Source organism: Anolis sagrei, chromosome 1, assembly GCF_037176765.1.
Source record: "Anolis sagrei isolate rAnoSag1 chromosome 1, rAnoSag1.mat, whole genome shotgun sequence".
Classification (NCBI taxonomy): Eukaryota; Metazoa; Chordata; class Lepidosauria; order Squamata; family Dactyloidae; genus Anolis; species Anolis sagrei.
The window spans coordinates 163,754,705-163,776,023 of NC_090021.1; the positions used below are offsets into that span (position 1 = coordinate 163,754,705).

General features: G+C 39.6%; 1 protein-coding gene across 18 annotated transcripts in view; it reads left to right on the forward strand.

Annotated features, from left to right (window-relative positions):
• Positions 1-21,319, forward strand: part of PCBP3 (poly(rC) binding protein 3) — a 153,890-nt gene that overhangs the window by 69,916 nt on the left and 62,655 nt on the right. For 9 of the 18 annotated variants that reach the window (XM_060783425.2, XM_060783431.2, XM_060783455.2 and 6 more), the window contains exons 2-7: positions 1,209-1,356; positions 5,390-5,413; positions 11,277-11,309; positions 13,026-13,142; positions 14,430-14,561; positions 20,560-20,709. In XM_060783425.2, the coding sequence (XP_060639408.1) occupies positions 1,285-1,356; positions 5,390-5,413; positions 11,277-11,309; positions 13,026-13,142; positions 14,430-14,561; positions 20,560-20,709 (528 nt within the window). In that variant the 5' untranslated portion in view covers positions 1,209-1,284. The remainder of the gene's footprint in view (positions 1-1,208; positions 1,357-5,389; positions 5,414-11,276; positions 11,310-13,025; positions 13,143-14,429; positions 14,562-20,559; positions 20,710-21,319) is intronic. The other 9 variants (XM_060783443.2, XM_060783450.2, XM_060783466.2 and 6 more) reach the window with 1 other exon arrangement.

Sequence of the window (21,319 nt, forward strand, 5' to 3'; positions counted from 1 at the left end):
AAACTGGGCGATAGTTACTAGGTATGGCGGCGTCTAGGCTTGGTTTTTTTCAAGAGAGGGTGGACCACTGCTTCTTTTAGGCAATCTGGAAAAATTCCTTGCTCCAAGGAGCTGTTGATGATGCTCCTTAAGGGATCTCGTAGTCCCTCCCAGCACTCCTTAACCAACCGAGAGGGGCAAGGATCGAGGGAGCAGGTGGTTGGTCTTGCTGCAGCTAGAATCTTTTCCAGGTCTTCCATTTCTAATGGCACAAAATATTCTAGAAGTTGACCAGTAGATAGCCTGAAGGCCTCTAGTTCCCTCGATGTCTCCTCTGTGTGAGGTAGCCCTTCGTGGAGCAGATTGATCTTATTTATAAAGTGGCTCTGGAAGGTCTCTGCTGTAATATCTTGACTAGCCACATCTTTGGCCAGATGGGTTGGATTTGTGATGTTACAAACAATTTTAAATATTTGAGCAGGCCGAGATCTGGCAGATGCTATCAATGAGGAATTATATCCTTTTTTGGCCTCTCTGGTGGCTGCTTCGTAGATTTTTAGATGTATTTCAAAGGCCGACTTTGATGTTTCATCAGGTTTCTTGCACCATTTACGTTCTAATCTCTACCGCTCAAGTTTCATCTGACGTAATGCATTCGTGAACCACAGAGATCTATTCCGGCGAAGGCGAAGAGCCCGTTTAGGGGCAACTATATCTAAGGCAGTTGATAGATTTTTGTTCCAGTTTTCCACTCATTCACATAGAGAATCAGCAGTGTAATCCAGTTCTTTAAGGACACTCAAAAGTCAAGTAGGATCCATCAGCTTCCTCGGCCGCACAAAAATTTGTTCAGTCTCCGGACGCTCTGGGGGACGTTGTCGAAGGCCTTACTGAAATCAATACATGCTACATCCACAGCATTCCCTGCATCTACCAAGCTTGTAACTCTATAAAAAACGAGATAAGATTAATCTAGCATGATTTGTTTTTAAGAAATCCTGACTTGTTTTGAGAAGTACATAATATCCTATTATTTCCTTTATATGTTGTTTGTCCAAGTAACTAACTCAAGTGTACAAAGAATGGAATTTTTATGGGGAAGTCTTTTTGTCGCTCACTAATTGTTTTAGTCAATGTCAAATGCTTTTAGGTTTCCATATCTTAAAGCCATTTTCAACTGTGTTGATCAAGAAACCAATGCTGCACTTATTTACTTGTCAATTTTGCAGGTGAATCTCTCATCTGGAGGTACTACATCTCCTCAGGTTTTCTATTGTTCTGCGGCTTCCTAACATACGATAAGAGATGATGGAATCAAAAGTCTCTGAAGGTGGCTTGAACGTGACTCTCACAATCCGGTTATTGATGCATGGGAAGGTGAGCAGCATGCCAATGTTTACTGACAACCATTTCTGATTGTGTCATGGCATGGAATACTTCACTTGTTTAGATATAAATGCAGATTACAATTCTATGTCATGCCCATTACATTTCCTCCCTGACAAATACATGAATCTCAAGGCTGAGAATACTGTTGCATTGGGAAGCAAATGGTACACACTTATTCAAAGCCACTTCTTCGTGAATCTACTGCATATCATTATGGCACCTTCCTTACAAGTGGAAGTTTCCAGTGTAGTCTCACATTATTCAGATATTAGCAAAAGAGGCAAAAAGTGAAAACCCCCAAATTCAAAATTGCTATGGCATCCAGACATATTCTTTTCCAAGTACAATCTTCCTCTCAATAAATATACTGAAAAGTACATTCTATTCTTGAAGTCTTTCAAAAAATGCTGATTGAAAATCTCCTTGAAGGCCTCTGTTCATTCTTCCCACGGAACTAGTAAACAATTACCATAGAAAATTATAATTATGGTCCAAATTCTAGAGAATTTACTCAAGGAAATCTCTCTGAAGAAATCTGGTTCTAAAATGAATATTTTTCAAGAGTGTCCTTCCAAGCAGATATATTTCAGTTTCATGTCTTCTCCTTTATTTGTACCTATTTTTGTAGGCAAAAGATAGGACATACCAGTTGCCTGTGACTTTGTTGTTTTGTTTCTAAGCATTATTAGGCATCTGACAAAATTGGTTTGGTTTTAGTTGAATTATTTAAGGCCCTGAATAAAGGGGGTCCACAAGAAATCAATTTGGTTCATTGAAAATCAGGATTGGCCCTCCCCACCATCAACAGGTTTGGGACTATTGGTATGTGGAGGACTGGGATTCATGGAAAACTACATGGAGTATGTGCATGTATGAAGGAATAACTCCTTAATTCAGGCACAGTAGTATATAAGTTTCTTCCTATGAGAATATTCTGGATTTGATAGCAATAGTAGTTCACTCTTAGTATGGCCTTTCATTAGTATCAAGCGAATCTGAACTTAAAAAAATATAGAGTGATGAATTATTATTGTGCTCAGCAATCTGATGTAGACTATCCAGGTGCAAGCATTTCACTTTCAGGTTCCATGTAGCCTCTGGTAGGTCAATAGCTTGAAGTCCACTAAATATACTGTATTTCATCACATAATTGTTGTCATGATATAACAGTCGCACATCCCTTTTTTGGGGTCCTGGTTTCAGTTTTTAGGAGTTCTTGCATAATACTAGCATTCTTAGTTAATGGGTGTGACTATTATGCGAAGGGGGCAGGCTCATGGATCATCTCTGCCCCCCGAGCTACAGAGGTGCTATAGTTTGGAAAGGAAAGCTGGGTGAACTCGCTTGCTCACCCACCTCTCTCCTCCACGACTATATGCAACTGCATCCATAAAGGCACTTTTTTCACTGCATATTAATTTCACCCTTCTCAAAAGGAGGGGAAAGTGAAACTATTATGCAGTGAAATATGACATTTGCTTCATTAATGGTTCAAGTCCAATCTATTTGGCAGACTGCATCACCTTGTACAAACCTGCCTGGGTCCTGAGATCTTCAGGAGAGGCCCTTCTCTGGGTCTCACCTCAATCTCAAGCCTGATTGGTGGCAACAAGAGGGAGGACCTTCTCAGTGGTTGCCCCTCAACTCTGGAACTCCCTTCTTCCCAGGGAAGCCAGAATGGCCTCCTCCCTGCTATCCTTCCAACAGCAAACTAAAACCTTATTCAGACAGGCTTTTAAATAAGGTTTTAAAGAGCAAGTCAGAGGGTGCTATGATTTTTAGCTTTGAATATGTTTAAATGTGTGTCCTTCATTTAATCTCTGGTTTGTGAATTTTAATATATATTTTATAGAAATATGTTTTAGTATGTATCTTTTATAGACATACATTTTAATACATGCATTTATGATATTTTTTTTTACAATGTTTATATGTTTTACTTATTCTATAACCCACCTCGAGCCATGAGGAGAGGAGGGTAAAAAGTAACATTATTATTATTATTATTATTATTATTATTATTATTATTATTATTATTAATGGACTTTAACTATGAATTGTAATACTGTTATGTTTAATTCTGTTTTAATATTTGGATATTTGTATATGTTAAATTATGTGGTCATACTTTTAATTGTAAGCCACTTTGCTTCTCCTTCAGGAAAGAAAGCGGGGTAGAAATAAACATAATAATAATAATAATAATAATAATAGTAATAATAATAATAATAATAATAATAAGCATCTTTGTTGGTTCTCTTGGACATCTCAGCAGATTTTGATACCATCAATCATGGTATACTTCTCAGGTGGCTCTCCAAGATGGGGCTTGGGAGCACTGCTCTGCAGTGGCTCCACTCTTTCTTGGCGGGCCGCACCCAGTCGGTGAAGCTGGGGGACACCTGCCCGGACCCCTGGTCTTTTACCTGTGGGGTCCCACAAGATTCTATTCTTTGCCTCATGCTTTTCAACATCTACATGAAACTGTTGAGCGAGGTCATCTGCAGTTTTGGAGTTCATTGCCATCTCTACGCAGATGACACTCAACTCTATTCCTTTCCACCTAATTCTAAGGAAACCTCTCAGGTCCTGGACCAGTGCCTGGCTGCTGTGATGGGCTGGATGAGCTAAATCCTGACAATTCAAAGGTCCTCCAGGTCAGTCGCTCGGCTGATCAGGGTATAGGATGGCAACCTGTGCTTGACGGGGTTACACTCCCCCTGAAGATACAGATCCGCAGTCTGGGGGTCCTTCTGGACTCATGGTTGATACTGGATGCTCAGGTGTCAGCCAAGAGGGCCTTTGCACAGTTAAAGCTTGTGTGCCAACTGCGACTGTACCTCAAGAAGTCTGACTTGACCATGGTGGCCCACGCCTTAGTTACCTCAAGGTTGGATTACTGTAATGGTTGCCCCTGAAGACGGCCTGGAAACGGCAGGTGGTGCAAAGGTCGGTGGCCATGTTATTAACTGGAGCAAACTACAGGGAGTGGTCAACTCCACTGTTTAAACAGCTCCAATGCCTACCAATAAGTCTCTGGTCCCAATTCAAGATGCAGGTTATCACTCACAAAGCTCTAAACAGTTTGGGACCCACCTATCTTCATGACTGCATCTTCTCCTATGAACTTGGGTAATCTCTAAGATCCTCTGGAGAGACTCTTTTCTGATTTCTGTCACTGTCTCAAGTACAGTTGGTGGGGACGAGAGAGAGCACCTTCTCTGTTGTCACCCCTCAGCTCTGGAACCCCCTTACCAGGGAGATTATGCTTGATCTCTCTCTATCCACTTTCCGTAAAGAGTTAAAAATGTGCATGTTTCACTGTGCTTTTGAGTAGACAATTCCTTAGATAGCTGGCCCAGCTAGGACCCAAAATCTTGTCCTCACATTTTACTATTGCTCCTATCCTTACTGCTGCCATATGACCTATGCACTTTACTCACTAGCGTTATCCTTTAAGTTATTGTTGCACCATTGGTATTGGTTGTTGATTTTGATGCCTGTTTTTATATTGTTGTAATGTTGTTTTGTTTTGTTTTATACTGTTGTTATGTATTTTAATGTGCTACAGTTTAACTGTCTTGATCGGGCTTGGCCCCATGTAAGCCACCGCAAGTCATTTTGGGGAGATGGAGGCGGAGTACAAAAATTCAGTAATAATAATAATAATAATAATAATAATAATAATTTCCATTCAGACTTCCATTTCCCAGCCATCACTATCATCACTACCACCTACTAATCCAAACAGCAAAAATAGCATGGAGATTCTGAAACATCTTTAAAAATCCCACAAACATGTTGAAGACTCCTACTTCTATCTATATTTATACCATCTATATTGGCTTGCTTCAATGCTTCTGTCCACTCCACGGACTTAGCTACATTAAGGGAACTCTTTTTGACAGTCTCTGTGGCTACAGGGGCTAAGATAGTCAAGTTTAAGAAGCTAAATATGACCACCAGCATTATGAATACTGTGCATTGCTAATAGGTATTAACATTTCTCTTTTTAAAACAGGAAGTTGGAAGCATCATTGGGAAGGTAAATTCTTAAATTATATGTTTTTATGCTGTATATGGGCACATGTATATCTGTGAGAGAGAATGAGTATGAGATTCATGTACCCCTTCCTCTCTCCTTACCTTTTCCCAGATAAGTGTTGAATAGCAACAAATCACTTGGTCTCTAAACATCCAGGCATCCACTGGGCAATGCCCTTGCAGACAGCCAATTCTCTCACACCAGAAGCTATTTGCAGTTTCTCAAGTCGCTCCTGACATTTTAAAAAAAGTGGTTTCTAAAAGAGTGCAAAGTGATATATCTCACCCAAACATATTATAGCAGTGCTTTTGATGGGCAGGAGTGGAAATTATTTTTTTCCAATGTACCAGGGAAGAGCACTAAATCTGTACTCATTGGGTACAGTTATTTTTTTTTCTTTCCTGGAAAATTTCTAGGAATGGGCAGACAATATGTCTAGAACTGGCATTTGCCCAGAAACCACAAATTTGTGCAGCACTGTATTTGATGGTCAGTTCACAAATAAATAATTTCAATAGGTATTATAATGTTAAAAAGAAATGCACCCTTTTTGTGTTGTAATTCTTAAGCATACACACTTCAAAATTAGCAATAGTTTCAGACCAGAAATGGCAACATGCACCAATATTTATTTATTATTATTAACTACATTTCTATACCGCTTTTCTCACCCTGGGGGGACTCAAAGCAGTTTACAACATAATAAATGGCAAATTCAATGCCTCACATATATATATATATTAGGGCTGGGCGGTTTCATTTCGTTAATTCGTAATTCGTTAAAAATTCATTATTTTTTTGTTAACGAAGCGATAACGAACCATTCTGAAGCAACTTAAAAACGAAACAAATTTTTCAATTCATTTCGTAAATGCTTCGTATTTTGTTATGTATTCGTTTCGTTATTGGTTTGAGGTCGTTTCGTTATTATTTCCGCATGTTTGGGGCAAGTTTTATAGTTGTTTTTTGTTTAATTAGTGAAAAAAAATTATAATATCACACCAACAGTCAACAACAGAGGGAGAGGGAAGCTTCAGAAGTTTTTTTAGCGTATTGCGCGATCGCGGCCGCCATTAACGAATCGATTCGTTATTGTTTCGTTATTGTTTTGTAATTTTTTTACCATTTACGAAATTTCATAAATATCGAACTTTTTTTAAGGAAAATTTCGGAATTCTTTTAAATATCAAAACGCAAAAACCCCCAAAAAATGAATCGATTTTAGAAACAATTTTTTCCGTTGTTACCCAGGCCTAATATATATAAATATCACATATCTAAATCAGTAACATATAACGGTAGATAAAAACCATTAAAACTGTAAAAACATCAAACATAGACATAAGCATGAAACATATTATTGTCGAAGGCTTTCATGGCTGGAATCACTAAGTTCTTGTGGGTTTTTTCGGGCTATATGGCCATGTTCTAGAGGCATTTCTTCTGACATTTCGCCTGCATCTATGGCAAGCATCCTCTGACCTCACCTCTGAGGATGCTTGCCATAGATGCAGGCGAAACGTCAGGAGAAATGCCTCTAGAACATGGCCATATAGCCCGAAAAAACCTACAAGAACTTAAACATATTATTGCTGCAATTAACAATGCAGGCCCTTCTCCCCCCCCCCCCCCAACTCGCTCTCCATAGCGTTTCAGCAATAAAGCAAGATTCTGAAAAACCCTAGCATATCATGAATGAATAGTGGGCTGGAGAATGCATCTTGTTCTGTCCAAGATGCTTCTGCCTTTATGGTCATTAACTAAACATTTGGTTGGTTTACCATACCTCATGGCTTTCCAATGACTTTACAAGTCAGGATTGCAAACCCTCAGCTTATGTAACCTAGGTTGTAAAGCTTGGAGAAAAAGACTTCATGGATTTCCACACAGTCTGAATGAGGATTATGAACAAGGATATGGATGAATGGAATTAAGAACTTTACATGTTTTAACCTCTTTTATTGCTCTATGTGTGTATTTGCCCATGTGTTTTAATTGTTTTATAATTGATGGGACCTGCTTTTATTGTTATGTGGTGTATGACATTGAATTTTGATGGAGTTGTAAGCTGCCTTGAATCCCCCCTGAAATGAGAAAGGTGAGGTATAAAGGAAGCAAATAAATAAATAAAAGCAAATGTGGGATGCCTTGGAGAGCAGCAGCACCCCATTCGACTCTCCCTGAAAAGGAAATGTTTTAAAATGGTTTTGCTTCAGATGCCCCAAGCACTCTTTATGTATTGTATTTTTTGTCATTTTTAACAACAGGAAGTGATCTTCCAGATTTTTTAAACAAAAATCAATGTGGCCCTAAAATGGTCCAGGAAGTCCAAATCTTTAGAAGAAATGCCTCCCTGCACCAATCATTTGGGGACCACATATGCTGAGTGGGTTGTACTTTTCTCACCCCTGTGGTAATAGGAGTAACAAGCCAGGGTCCCTAATCTGAATTGTTCACTTTGATTTGAACTGCATCATATTGAGAAATTTATTTGTAAAAATGTAAAACTAGTTTGTGTGTGAGAGAGAATGAGAGAGAGACAGAGAGCAGAGCACAGTGGACAGAGATAGGCCACTTTGTTGTTGTTGTTGTTCATTCGTTCAGTCGTCTCCAACTCTTCGTGACCTCGTGGACCAGCCCACGCCAGAGCTCCCTGTCAGCCGTCACCACCCCCAGCTCCTTCAAGGTCAGTCCAGTCACTTCAAGGATGCCATCCATCCATCTTGCCCTTGGTCGGCCCCTCTTCCTTTTGCCTTCCACTTTCCCCAGCATCATTGTCTTCTCTAGGCTTTCCTGTCTCCTCATGATGTGGCCAAAGTACTTCAACTTTGTCTCTAGTATCCTTCCCTCCAATGAGCAGTCGGGCTTGATTTCCTGGAGGATGGACTGGTTGGATCTTCTCGCAGTCCAAGGCACTCTCAGCACTTTCCTCCAGCACCACAGCTCAAAAGCATCGATCTTCCTTCACTCAGCCTTCCCTAAGGTCCAGCTCTCACATCCGTAGGTTACTACAGGGAATACCATGGCTTTGACTAGGCGGATCTTTGTTGCCAGTCTGATGTCTCTACTCTTTACTATTTTATCGAGACTGGACATTGCTCTCCTCCCAAGAAGTAAGTGTCTTCTGATTTCCTGGCCACAGTCTGCATCTGCAGTAATCTTTGCGCCTAGAAATACAAAGTCTGTCACAGCCTTCCACATTTTCTCCCTCTATTTTCCAGTTGTCAATCATTCTTGTTGCCATAATCTTGGTTTTTTGATGTTTAGCTGCAACCCAGCTTTTGCGCTTTCTTCTTTCACCTTGATTAGAAGGCTCCTCAGCTCCTCCTCGCTTTCAGCCATCAGAGTGGTGTCATCTGCATATCTGAGGTTGTTAATGTTTCTTCCAGCAATTTTCACCTCAGCTTTGCATTCACCAAGCCCCGCACATCGCATGATGTGTTCTGCATACAAGTTAAAAAGGTAGGGTGAGAGTAGGCCGCTTACATTACTTTATATACATCTACATATTTTAGTAAAGAAATCAATCCACTCTCCAAGATTCTTCAAAAATAATCACCCCCCCCCCCCCATGCTAAAGTAATGAGCACTGGGGTCATTCCTTGATTTTTTTAAAAAAGATTTTATTTACATACAATAACAACTTACAGAATAGACAAAACACAAAACAGTGAACATTTTACAAACACATAACCCTACCACCAAGGCCTGAACAAGTATAATTTCCTTCACCATGTATTTATAAATCAGCCATTAATCAAATGTCATCTCCAAAATTCCTGACCAACCAAATTCTGTTGTTTTCCATTTTCGCTCTCTAAGACATATTTAATAAAGACCGACCAGTATGCCTCAAAATCTGACCTGTTAATTTCCCCCCTGAATACCCTCATTTCCATTGTTAGTTTATCATTTAAAGCTACATTCCAAACTTCCCTATACCATGCGTCCAGTGTTAGATTAGTTATTATTTTCCAGTTCTTTGCTATTATAATTCTTCCCACTGTAAGCAAAATAGTCATCAATTCTTTCTTACTTATTTCTACATTCAACTTCGTGGTGTCCATTAATAATGCTAACCTAGCATCCGGCATAATATTTGATCCTATAATGTGGTTTATTTCGGTAAATATATCCTTCCAAAAATTCTTCACTTGGGGGCATTCCCACCATAGATGAAAATATGTCCCTTTGTGTTTGCCACATTTCCAGCAGAGGTTACTTTGCTTGCTATCTATCTGATGTTGTTTGACTGGCGTGGTATGCCATCTCCATATAACTTTGTATACATTTTCTTTTAATCTTATTGATAGGTTCTTAGCCACTCTCCACTTCAGGACCCTTTTCCAATCAAAATCTATCAGAGGCCCCCACGTCTCCCTCCCATACGTTTTCTAAAAGCTTCAGCCCTATTTCTTCACCAATTCATCCATTATATATTTTCCCAAATTAATCATTTCCCCATTAATTCTTGGTTTTTGAGCTTACTTAACCATTCCTCATATTTATTCAGTGCTCTACATCTGGGATTTTTACTTAACCAGTCCTTTCTCCAATTATACAGCTATTGTCTCTCAAACCAATTCAGGGCACCTTGTTCTTCTAACTTATTAAACTTGCCCTTCGAGTTTTGTGTCCATTCCTTCCAGGAGAGAGCAGTTTTCCCCTCCACTATTTTTTTATGTTTAAGTTTAATTCTCAGGTCTTTTGGAAATTTTTTCCAGTAAAACTATTGGAGTTAGGGGGGAAACTCCTGGAAATATCTTATTTTGGGGTCATTCCTTGATAATAAATAATTCACTATCCCATTGGGGAAGCAGAGAGGGGACCTATCCATCATACCTTGTAAAAAACTGTATATAAAAAAAGGAACCATCTGCGTTTCCAATTTGATTGGCAAAGGCAAGAAACTAGTACATTCCAGGAGAACCTATGAGAAGCATCAGCCACTTCTCCTCTCTCTTCCGTGGGGCCGCTTTTGGCCTTTCTGTATGTCTTTCCGACAAAATGGTTGGTGCCTCCAGTCAGCGTAATACAGAAAGACTAGAGCGTAATACTAGAGCGTAATACAGAAAGACTAGAGCTCTCACCCATTCTACTCAGAGAACAGAGTGGTTAGGTTCTTGTGGGTTTTTTCGGGCTATAGGGCCATGTTCTAGAGGCATTTCTGACATTTCGCCTGCATCTATGGCAAGCATCCTCAGAGGTAGTGATCCTCACTACCTCTGAGGATGCTTGCCATAGATGCAGGCGAAACGTCAGAAATTCCTCTAGAACATGGCCCTATAGCCCGAAAAAACCCACAAGAACCTAGTGATTCCAGCCATGAAAGCCTTCGACAATAACAGAGTGGTTCTTCTTTGAAATCAAGAGTTTTAAATCAAGAGTAATTTTTTTTTAAAAAAAAAAATACCTATTCCCTTCTCTGAGTAGAAATTGTTTTGGACCCCAGACCTGCCCTGACTTATACATGAATATATATAGTAAGTAAAAGTGTAATTTTATGCCTCCTGTGCTTCCAGAAGTGGTAATGGTAAACTGTGGCCATTATTTTGTACTTAAAATGTAAGATATGATTTAAGCACTTGGAGGGAAGAAAGATGTATGATTGATTACTCCCTAGAACTATACCTATAAATACGCCATATTTGTCAGCAAAGATCTAGAGTCTTAAGAACCAAGCTTTCAAGTGGCAAGAGTTGGTGTATATATAAATGTCATTATTTTTATCTTAGCATTAGATAAGAATATCCTTACATTAGCATTCCTTTTGCAAGTATAATAATATACAGACATTTATATTCATTTTGGTTTCAAATGGTAATGTATTACAGCAAAGGTTTTTTTCTCGATCTCATTTCAGAAAGGAGAAACCGTCAAAAAGATGCGTGAGGAGGTGAGCATTAAATACTTTATTATAATTTTGCAAAGAAATAAAAAGACAAATCTGATGCTCCCAAAATAGCAGATATCTTGATGTCAGTAAAAATAGAGGCAGGGAAGTGAAGAGGATATCTAAGTCTCCACATTAGTAATGTTATTTATGCAGCTACATTTCAAACAACTCCCAAAATGACAAAATGGCTGAAGGATGAACTGTGTTTAACCACGAGAAAAGCAGGTTACTAAACCCAAAGGATAACCAATATTTTTACAAGATCTGTTCTATGGTTTTTGTATCAAGTGCACAATCAGCTTTCCATATCCATAGATTTTTCACCTATGGATTCATCATCTACGGTTTGAAAATATCTCTCCCCTTGATAAAAAATCAAAATGGCAAATCTTTATTTTGTCGTTTTGACAGTAGATAGCCAAGTATACTGTTGCATCCTACAACCGTTTCGGGCCATGCCGTTGTGTTGGCAATTACCGGCAAAAGGGAAGGCATGCAGGGCGGAACGTGGTGCTCCACTCACCCTCCCTTCTCCGCTCATCATTGGAGCATTGGAACCAGGCCCGTAGCCAGGATTTCAATTCGGGGAGGGGGGGCTAAGTTTGTTTCGGGTGGGGGGGGCTGAGTCTGAGTAAAAGAGGGTCTACCCTAGCAAACCTTTTGTATCGTTACCCCAGTACCCCCATGCATATGAGATATATTGAGTATGGTGATCAGATCATGATATGAATAAACATAACAGTTTAAATAATGCATCAGTATGGCCCCTGGTGGCGCAGTGGGTTAAAGCACTGAGCTGCTGAGCTTGTTGATCGAAAGGTCACAGGTTCGATTCTGGGGAGCGGTGTGAGCTTCCGCTGTCAGCCCTAGCTTCTGCCAACCTAGCAGTTCGAAAACATGCAAATGTGAGTAGATCAATAGGTACCGTTCCGGCGGGAAGGTAACGGCGCTCCATGCAGTCATGCCGGCCACATGACCTTGGAGGTGTCTACGGACAATGCTGGCTCTTCGGCTTAGAAATGGAGATGAGCACCACACCCCAGAGTCAGACATGACTGGACTTAATGTCACCTTTACCTTTTTAAGGCCTTTTCGCAAACCACCATGAGAATTTCGGGAGAGGGGTGCTGAAGCCCCTCAAGCCCCCCCCCCCCCCCCGGCTACATGCCTGATTGGAACCCTATACGTCCCCCCATCAGATGGCAAAAAGGGTGGCAACACGCATTGCCCCACCACCCTTTCTGCATCACATAGCAAAAAGGGGAAGAAAGTGCAGGTAGCTCTGTTGAAGCTATCTAAACTACACTTTCCTTCCCATAGTGGAGATGAGAACACATTTTGGTACTTCCCCTCCACTTTGGGAGGAATGTGGGTGGGGCATGCCATGTGTTGTGTGATGGCACACAGCAGGCCCCATCCTTGCCATGCCTAAAAGCAGCAAAATGGGGCAAAATGCCCTATGTGAAGAGGCCCTTAATAAAAAATGTGTTTTACAGTGTGGTTCACCAGTAAATAATTTCAGTCAGAATATGGGTTTCCCACAGCACTTTTGGTGTGTTTGTGTTGTTGTTGTTGTTGTTTTGAATTCCAGGGTGAGATAAAATATTGATCCTAAGACATGCAGAAGTTGCTATGTATCTCAGAAGCCATTATAAATGCATGCTGGATTTAATTCAGCATATGCCATTGTGTGATAACATGGTCTTTCCACTGTAGAGCGGAGCACGAATCAATATCTCAGAGGGAAATTGTCCAGAGAGAATTGTCACAATTACAGGCCCAACTGATGCCATCTTCAAAGCTTTTGCCATGATTGCTTACAAATTTGAGGAGGTAAGAATTGTGTTAATAATTTTACAGAAAGATAATGGAGCAACATCTCATTGACTGCACCTAACCAAGTGTCAGTAGTAAAACTGATGACAAAAATCAAGAAACCTGTGAAAGTGAAAATGCATGGAACTGGGCATGGAGCCATTTTGCTTGGTTAAAAATGCATTTCTTTTAAAAAAAATTGACTAGAGATGGGAGAGAACTAGAAAAGAACAAGAAAACACTTTAAGAAAATGTATGTTGTTATTTCAGTGTTTCATAGCACTACATAATTGTCTGGTAAACTCATTCCTGTTTATTAGAAGCTGGATCCATCATACATAAGATTACACCTTACATCATGGTATGTCCCATCCTGGCATTTTCCTTATGCAGAAAACCTGGGAAGGAGTGTTTCATGTTGTGGGCCAAGTTGGATGCCACCGTGAGAGAAAGGCATCATAGAAATGAAATAAATAAATGAATAACGTTTGGCAAATGTGTACAGAGTGTGTCTCTCCCTTTGTCCTCAAATCTCTGTATTTCTCATACATATCTAGAATTGTCTCAATGCAAAATAATTGTTGCATTACAAAGAATTAATCTAAATTGTGAGTTATTCTAGAGAGATATCCCCCTCCCTTGGCATGCAGAATATTTTTGTTGTAAAAGATGTAGACTTTTTTCTAGGATTAGTGGTTCTGTAATATTGTAATATTGGAGCCTCCGGTGGCGCAGTGGTTAAAGCACTGAGCTGCTGAGCTTGTTGATCGAAAGGTCGCAGGTTCGATTCCGGGGAGCGGCGTGAGCTTCTGCTGTCAGCCCTAGCTTCTGCCAACCTAGCAGTTCGAAAACATGCAAATGTGAGTAGATCAATAGGGAAGGTAACAGCGCTCCATGCAGTCATGCCGGCCACATGACCTTGGAGGTGTCTACGGACAACGCTGGCTCTTCGGCTTAGAAATGGAGATGAGCACCACACCCCAGAGTCAGACATGACTGGACTTAATGTCAGGGGATTACCTTTACCTTTAATATTGTACTAAATGTATCAGTGATCAAAATCTACCATCATATTTAACTACTACATATTTAACTCCTTTAATTTGAAACTGTGGCCCCAGAAAATTTGAGAGAGCTCCACCTCTTGTGTGTGTTTATATGAGGCAATGTTTACATTTGTGCCTTAACAACTTTGATGGAAGAGGAATAATTCTTATTGTTACTCTAACCAAAATCTTAAGGCATCATAAAAAAATAATTTACATCAAAATAGCATTTGTGCCTGTGAGTGTCTTCTTTGTTTAGGATATAATCAACTCTATGAGCAACAGCACAGCTACCAGTAAGCCACCTGTAACACTAAGGCTGGTTGTGCCAGCTAGCCAATGCGGATCACTGATTGGCAAAGGAGGATCCAAGATTAAGGAAATCAGAGAGGTAAGACTAAGGTTTAATTTATTATACAAATATTTCTCAACTATTCATAACTAAAGATTTCAAAGCAGCGTCGAGCAATATGCTTTTTTGAAAGTCCAGTATAAAACAATATATAAACTATGTAAGACAATATCTGTAAAATAGATAATAAATCTGAACAAAATTAGAAGTTATTTTAGAATACATAAGTCATCAACCTGCATCTGAAGAAAGAAAAGAAAATCCAGGTCATGACTGATATCAGAGGGAAGAATGTGTCCCGTGGCGGACATGGCTATGCCAAATGCCCTACTTTGAATGATTAATGAGGGGATATCATGTACAGGAAGCATCTCCAGATGAACCCTGCATCCAAATGGGTTTAGAAAAGAGGTAGTCTCAGATTACTAGGCCCCAGGTTGTTGAGGGATTATATCAGGGGTCCTCAAACTAAGGCCCGGGGGCCGAATGCGGCCCTCCAAGGTCATTTACCCGGCCCTCGCTCAGGATCAAACTAAGTCTGAAATGACTTGAAAGCACACAATAACAACAATCCTATCTCATCAGCCAAAAGTAGGCCCACACTTCCCATTGAAATACTAATAATTTTATATTTGTTGAAATTGTTCTTCATTTTAATTATTGTATTGTTTTTAAGTGTTTTTGGCACTACAAATATGATATGTACAGTGTGCATAGGAATTCATTCAGGTTTTTTTTTCAAATTATAATCCGGCCCTCCAACAGTTTAAGGGTCTGTGACCTGGCCCTCTGTTTGAAAAGTTTGAGGACCCCTGGATTATATGATAACAAGAAAATCTTAAATCTTGTCAAGCAGCAAATAAACAGACAGTCCAATTCCTTCAGCAGTAGTGTTACATGATGCTGGAAAGCTGTTACATTTAGAAGCCTAACTGAAGCATTCTGCACCAGTTGAAGCTTCTAGACACACCTTAATGGACCTCTTCCTTATGGAGCACTGCAATAGTCCAACTATGGCAACCTAGGACAGGGTTTATTGAACAGAGCTCTCTGTTACTTATCGCTATGGGTTCCACAAGAAAACATGATTGAGAGAAGGTGGAAGTATTTTTTGAGGGGTAGATATAATCATTATTTTATGGATGTCACCAATTTGCTCCAGATCTCTTAGCAAAGTAAGAAAAATCCATTTGGCATTCATTCCCAATGGTTTCACAAAGATGGCAATTGGATAGTACCATGTGGCACTTCATAGTACCATCACTGAGGGCACAAGGGAGCAAGAAGAAAATATTACTCCAGTATCATACTTTGGAACCTGCCTTACCCTATAGGGATTAGTGGACCAACTGAAGGCCCAAAGTCTCCATCCCAACATGCTCCACCAATGCAGAAGGACCCCATGGCCAATAGTACCAAAATTTGCCAAGGGGTCAAGTAAGAACCATAGAGCTATATGCCCCCTGTTCTTTTCTTGATAAGACCAATTCAATTACAAATCCAGACCACAACCCAGATTGGTTAGTAATAATAACAAAATGATAATAACAAAAGTGTTTGCAGTTGCATCGCCACAGCTCTCTCACCAAACTTCCCCCAAAGGGGGCATTTCTGATCAGATGTTCCATGTCAAGATGCAAAAGCTCTAGATAGGCCTCCTTAAGAATAACTGTCCCTCTGCTTCCTTAGAGCCGCCGCAAACTAGTCTCCTGCGAGAGCAAACTGTGCCAGCACATCCATGATGTCATGAGACTCCGCCTCTCTTTCCGCCCCTTTCTGTCAACAACGAGAGTACGCTGGCAATGCTGCCCTAGCAAAGAAAAAACCACGCTGGCACGGAGAAAGAGGTGGAGAAAGGGGCGGAGAGAGAGGCGCAGTCTCATGACGTCATGGACGTGCTGGCACAGTTTGCTCCCACAGGAGGCTAGTTTGCGGCGGCTCTTAAGGGTAGCAGCAAACACAACTTTCTCCCCACACTGACTTATTTTCAAATGATAGTTTTCTACGAAGAATAATGAAAGGACGATTTTTCTGGCTGGTAGACTCTCATGTAGCTAAATTACGCAAAGTAAGAGTGAGAGACATGAACTGCTGACAAATTAAACTAGAGCACTGTTTCAAGAAAAATGGTCTTGACACAAGCCTGTGGCTTCAGACCATAAACTTTCTGTTCAGTGATCATATCTGTCATGTTCAAGCCAGCAGCAAGAGGCCATGGTGGCAACAAAAGCAGAACATTTTAAAATAAATTTTGGGTGTTCATTCTCCCATTCAGAAGGTTCATGAGCAGACTTTTCCATAAATTTTGACATTCAGATTGTACTAGCAGTGCTTTTTAAAAGGGGGCTGTCAATACAGACATGCATTGGCATTTATAATAGACTAGACATCAACATCTTAGCAGGAGTTTTTATCCTTCCTATTTGAATTAAATTCCTTGAATTCAAGAAATGAAAATCCTTGAATTATAAAGAAGACACAGATACATTCAGTGGACACAGATACTAAAAGACAAGGGAGTTACGGATGGATGGGAGTTTCTCAAGAGCGAAATACTCAAGGCACAATTGCAAACAGTGCCAACAAAGAGAAAAAAATTGGACAAGTGCAAAGAAGCCAGAATAGATGACACAAATGAGACATGCGCAAGAAGTGGAAAAAGGGAGAAATGACCAAAGAAGAATTCAAACAAATAGCCAACTCCTGTAGGGAAAAGGTCTGCAAGGCTAAAGCACAAAATGAGGCTCCTTCTTTGGAAGCTTTTAAACAGAGGCTGGATGGCCATCTGTCAGGGGTGCTTTGAATGCAATATTCCTGCTTCTTGGCAGGGGGTTGGACTGGATGGCCCATGAGGTCTCTTCCAACTCTACGATTCTATGATTCTAAGAAAACATCATTGGAACTCTGATCAAAGCTTATAAAACACCATTGATATGGAATGCAACAGATATATATTTGAAGAATACTTTTTTTTATTTATGTTAAATTGCAGAACACATTGAAATGAGGACAGCAATCATGGCCAGGACTAGGGGCCCATTTGAGCATACAGATATTATTTTTTAAATGCCTTGAGCAAAACACAGCACCTGGGAAAAATTCAAGTGAGCACCCTGCTCCAGAAAGATCTGAACCTCAAGGAAGATCTTTCATAGATCTGGCTAAAAACTATCCATTGTGTAACATGCACAACTATCTATAACAACAAATACAAAAACTGCAGATTGCAAATCACAATTTCAATATTACAGGAAAATCTTCATTAAATGTAACGTGGGAACATAAACACGATTAATTAGTAACTGTATATAAATGAAAGATTGCTTATCAATATTTTGTCAACACAATGAAATTTCAGCTTCTATAATAACAATTACTATATACCAGGAGATTCTTCATAAGTACATGATGTCAGAAATAGTAACTCAAATATTGTTAAATGCAATATAATGAAATTTCAACTTCCAAAATAACAATTTCTATGTTAGAATGTAAGTAGTCAAGTAGTGTGCATCAATAACCTTTTCAAAACTATGTCAATTTGGGTTTTTTAGTATATCTATTGTATGTATGTTGCTTTATTTCTTATTTAGTAAATTCAAGCATTATAGATAAGAATATCACCTGAAGAAGATATTACAAAAGAAGGAAAACAACCCCGGGAAACCTTGTTGTGTTACTGTTCCTGATGTTGTGTTACTGTTCCTGATGTTATATATTGATGAAGAACCTTCTACAACATATAAATTGTTATTTTGGAAGTTGAAATTTCATTATATTGCATTTAACAATATTTGAGTTACTATTTCTGATGTCATGTACTTATGAAGAATCTCCTGGTATATAGTAATTGTTATTCTGGAAGCTGAAGTTTCATTGTGTTGACAAAATATTGATAAACAATCTTTCATTTATATACAGTTACTAATTAATCGTGTTTATGTTCCCACTTTACATTTAATGAAGAATTTCCTGTAATATAGAAATTGTGATTTAAAAACTATCCTTCCCAAAAGCTACTTTTCCTTACACAGTGTATGTGTGTGTGTGTGTGTGTGGGGGGGGGGGGAGTTAAAAGCTTCTTTATCTTGTCCAATCATTAACGTGGGGCATGCTGCTTGGGGCTGGATCACTGGTGATCTTGGAGTAGAGTAGACTATAGCCATGTATAATAGATAGAGATTTATTTGTGAACAAATCCCACCCAGTGCAAACCAAATATAATAGATTGAGGCTTTAATTGGGTATATAAATCCCAAAAACTAAACACCAGTTATAAAGGTTTGAGGCTTGACACCAATAGAGGGATTATTTAAGAATAAATTCCAGCCTTTGTACACCACTTGGTATGGGATGTGGCTTTAGGCACTTTAAAAATCAAAATCAAAAAGCTGTAATATGGCTGGAACTTTTTTCTGGCCGGATAACTTTTTGAAAGAACTCTGGCACCCACCAAACTTATAAGCAATGTTAAGCCCTTGGCTTATTACAGTTATCTTTAGCTAGAATGTTCTGGATTCGCACTAAGGCCTGTGCACTGAGGTAACACTGAAGATATTATTTCATTAAGAATATACACTGCCACCATTAAACCTTTTACTTCTTCAGTAGATTGCTTTTAAAACTTCTTACACAGAGGCACACATGAGGCAGATGTTGTGAACACCAAAACAATGATGTTTATTTAAGAGAACTTGAACAAAACAGATATTAAGCTTAGTTGGTTAGTATTGACTTAAAAGCGTGTGGTTTCTTTAAGCAGTTCAAAAACTTAGTTGCAAGTTACACTCCTTTCTCCCTCCAGAGATTACTGACAGGATTGCTTCTCTGAAAGTAACCCCAAACTCCACACAGACAGTCCTTCTCTTTTGGGATCTGTCACTCCACTCCCCATCTATCTTCCCTAATAGCTGTAATCTTCCCACTAGCTATCTCTGCTAGCTAACTGACAATTTTAGGCCTCTCTCATTAATCTCTTCTCCACTCCCAACTCCTAACTCCTTCTCCTTTGATACCCAGGTTCAATCTCCCTGACAGGGTTTTAAAATGTCCCCTTAAAGTCATTTTTTTCTTTTCTAAGTTAAGCCCCACCCACTCTCTCCCAGCCAATCATTAACTCCTCTCATTTCCCTCCAATTTCCTAAGCACGCCCCCTTCAGGAAGTGAGATTTAAAATGGATGCCCCCAGCTGTTGTTCATTCGTTCAGTCGTCTCCGACTCTTCGTGACTTCATGGACCAGCCCACGCCAGAGCTCCCTGTCAGCCATCACCACCCCCAGCACCCTTTCCAAAATGGCTGCCGAACTTCCTGGACCTACACTTTTAGGCTTTTCCTAGCCTAACAGGTAGAGAATTCACTACACCATGCTAGAAATAGACTCTAGGGTACCTGGTCCTCAGGAAAGGAGGTTTAGGGTTCAGGGATCTGGGTCCAAGCGTCTTCAATGCCTCCACTATGGTGATTGCCGAGAATCTATGATCCAGAAACTGCTGGACTTCTGTGGTTATAACACCATCCAAATTAGCTTAAATGCAAATACTCTCTGACTTAAATCATTTGCCCATTCCAAGCCAATGCTTACATGTGGAAACAGATTCACTTTGGTATCTAAAAAGATGATATAGAAAACACTGAATAAAACAAATAAAACCAGGATTGTCCTTTTACTCTTTTGCTTGAAATATCTAGATACTGGAAACATGGTTTCTTCTCTGTGTTTTATAGCAAAGCAATTGTTCAAACATTATCAGCAAAAAAACAAACAAACAAAAAACAAAAACAAAAAACCCACATCAAATTATTGCATCAAATGTTTCTGGCAATGTTAAATTACAATTGCTGACCTTGTTTCTGTCCTTTTTGTGATAGATATTCCTCATTTAGCAATAAATTAAAAAGTGGACAGAGGAGTGGATTTTGCTTCTCCGTGCATTTTTATCTTCTAGTTTCTTGTTGCCAGAACAGGATTAACAATGTCTGTACCTTTAATTGCATGTTGCCTTCTTTTTATTTATCTCTTCTTGATTTTTTTTTCAGTCAACAGGTGCTCAGGTGCAAGTGGCGGGGGACATGTTGCCCAACTCCACAGAGAGGGCAGTCACCATCTCAGGCACCCCAGATGCCATTATCCAATGTGTCAAACAGATCTGTGTGGTGATGCTGGAGGTACAGTCTGTAACAATGGGGGTAAAGTATACAGGAAAAGTACCTAAATCTGCAATCTCAAAGAACTTACATAATTACAAACTGTGTCATAGTTTGGTATAGTCATACATTCCAACCTACTGAAATTTTCAGCCAATCACAATTTTAAAGCAGGAACAGGAAAATGGCAGCCTGTGCCACAATTTTTTGATCTTCAGAATCTCTCAGTGCCCCTGCCCCTTCAATTTGTCTCAAAAATTGAGTTCAATTTTGGTCCATTTTGCCCCACCCAAAGCCAATAGATGAAATACTTTCACCTGACCTACAGAAACACTCCAGATCTTTGTACTCCTCAGTAACTTCATTGTACATATTTTACTATCCCTAGAAATCTTTTTGTTGTCACTTTCTGTCTCAATTTCAAGATGATCTGCTGAGGAAAGCAGTTATCTGGCTTTGCTATGAATAAATGGGGGAGTCTGGTGGGAAATTGGTTCTATTCCTAATGCCTTTGCGGGGTTTTTTTTGGACACAAAATATAAAGGAGGTTCCAGTAAGACCTGAATTAATATAGCAGGCAACATGCTAAGGACATGGAGAGATAGAAATGATCAGAAGATCCAAGGCAATGCCCAATAGTTTGTCACTACAT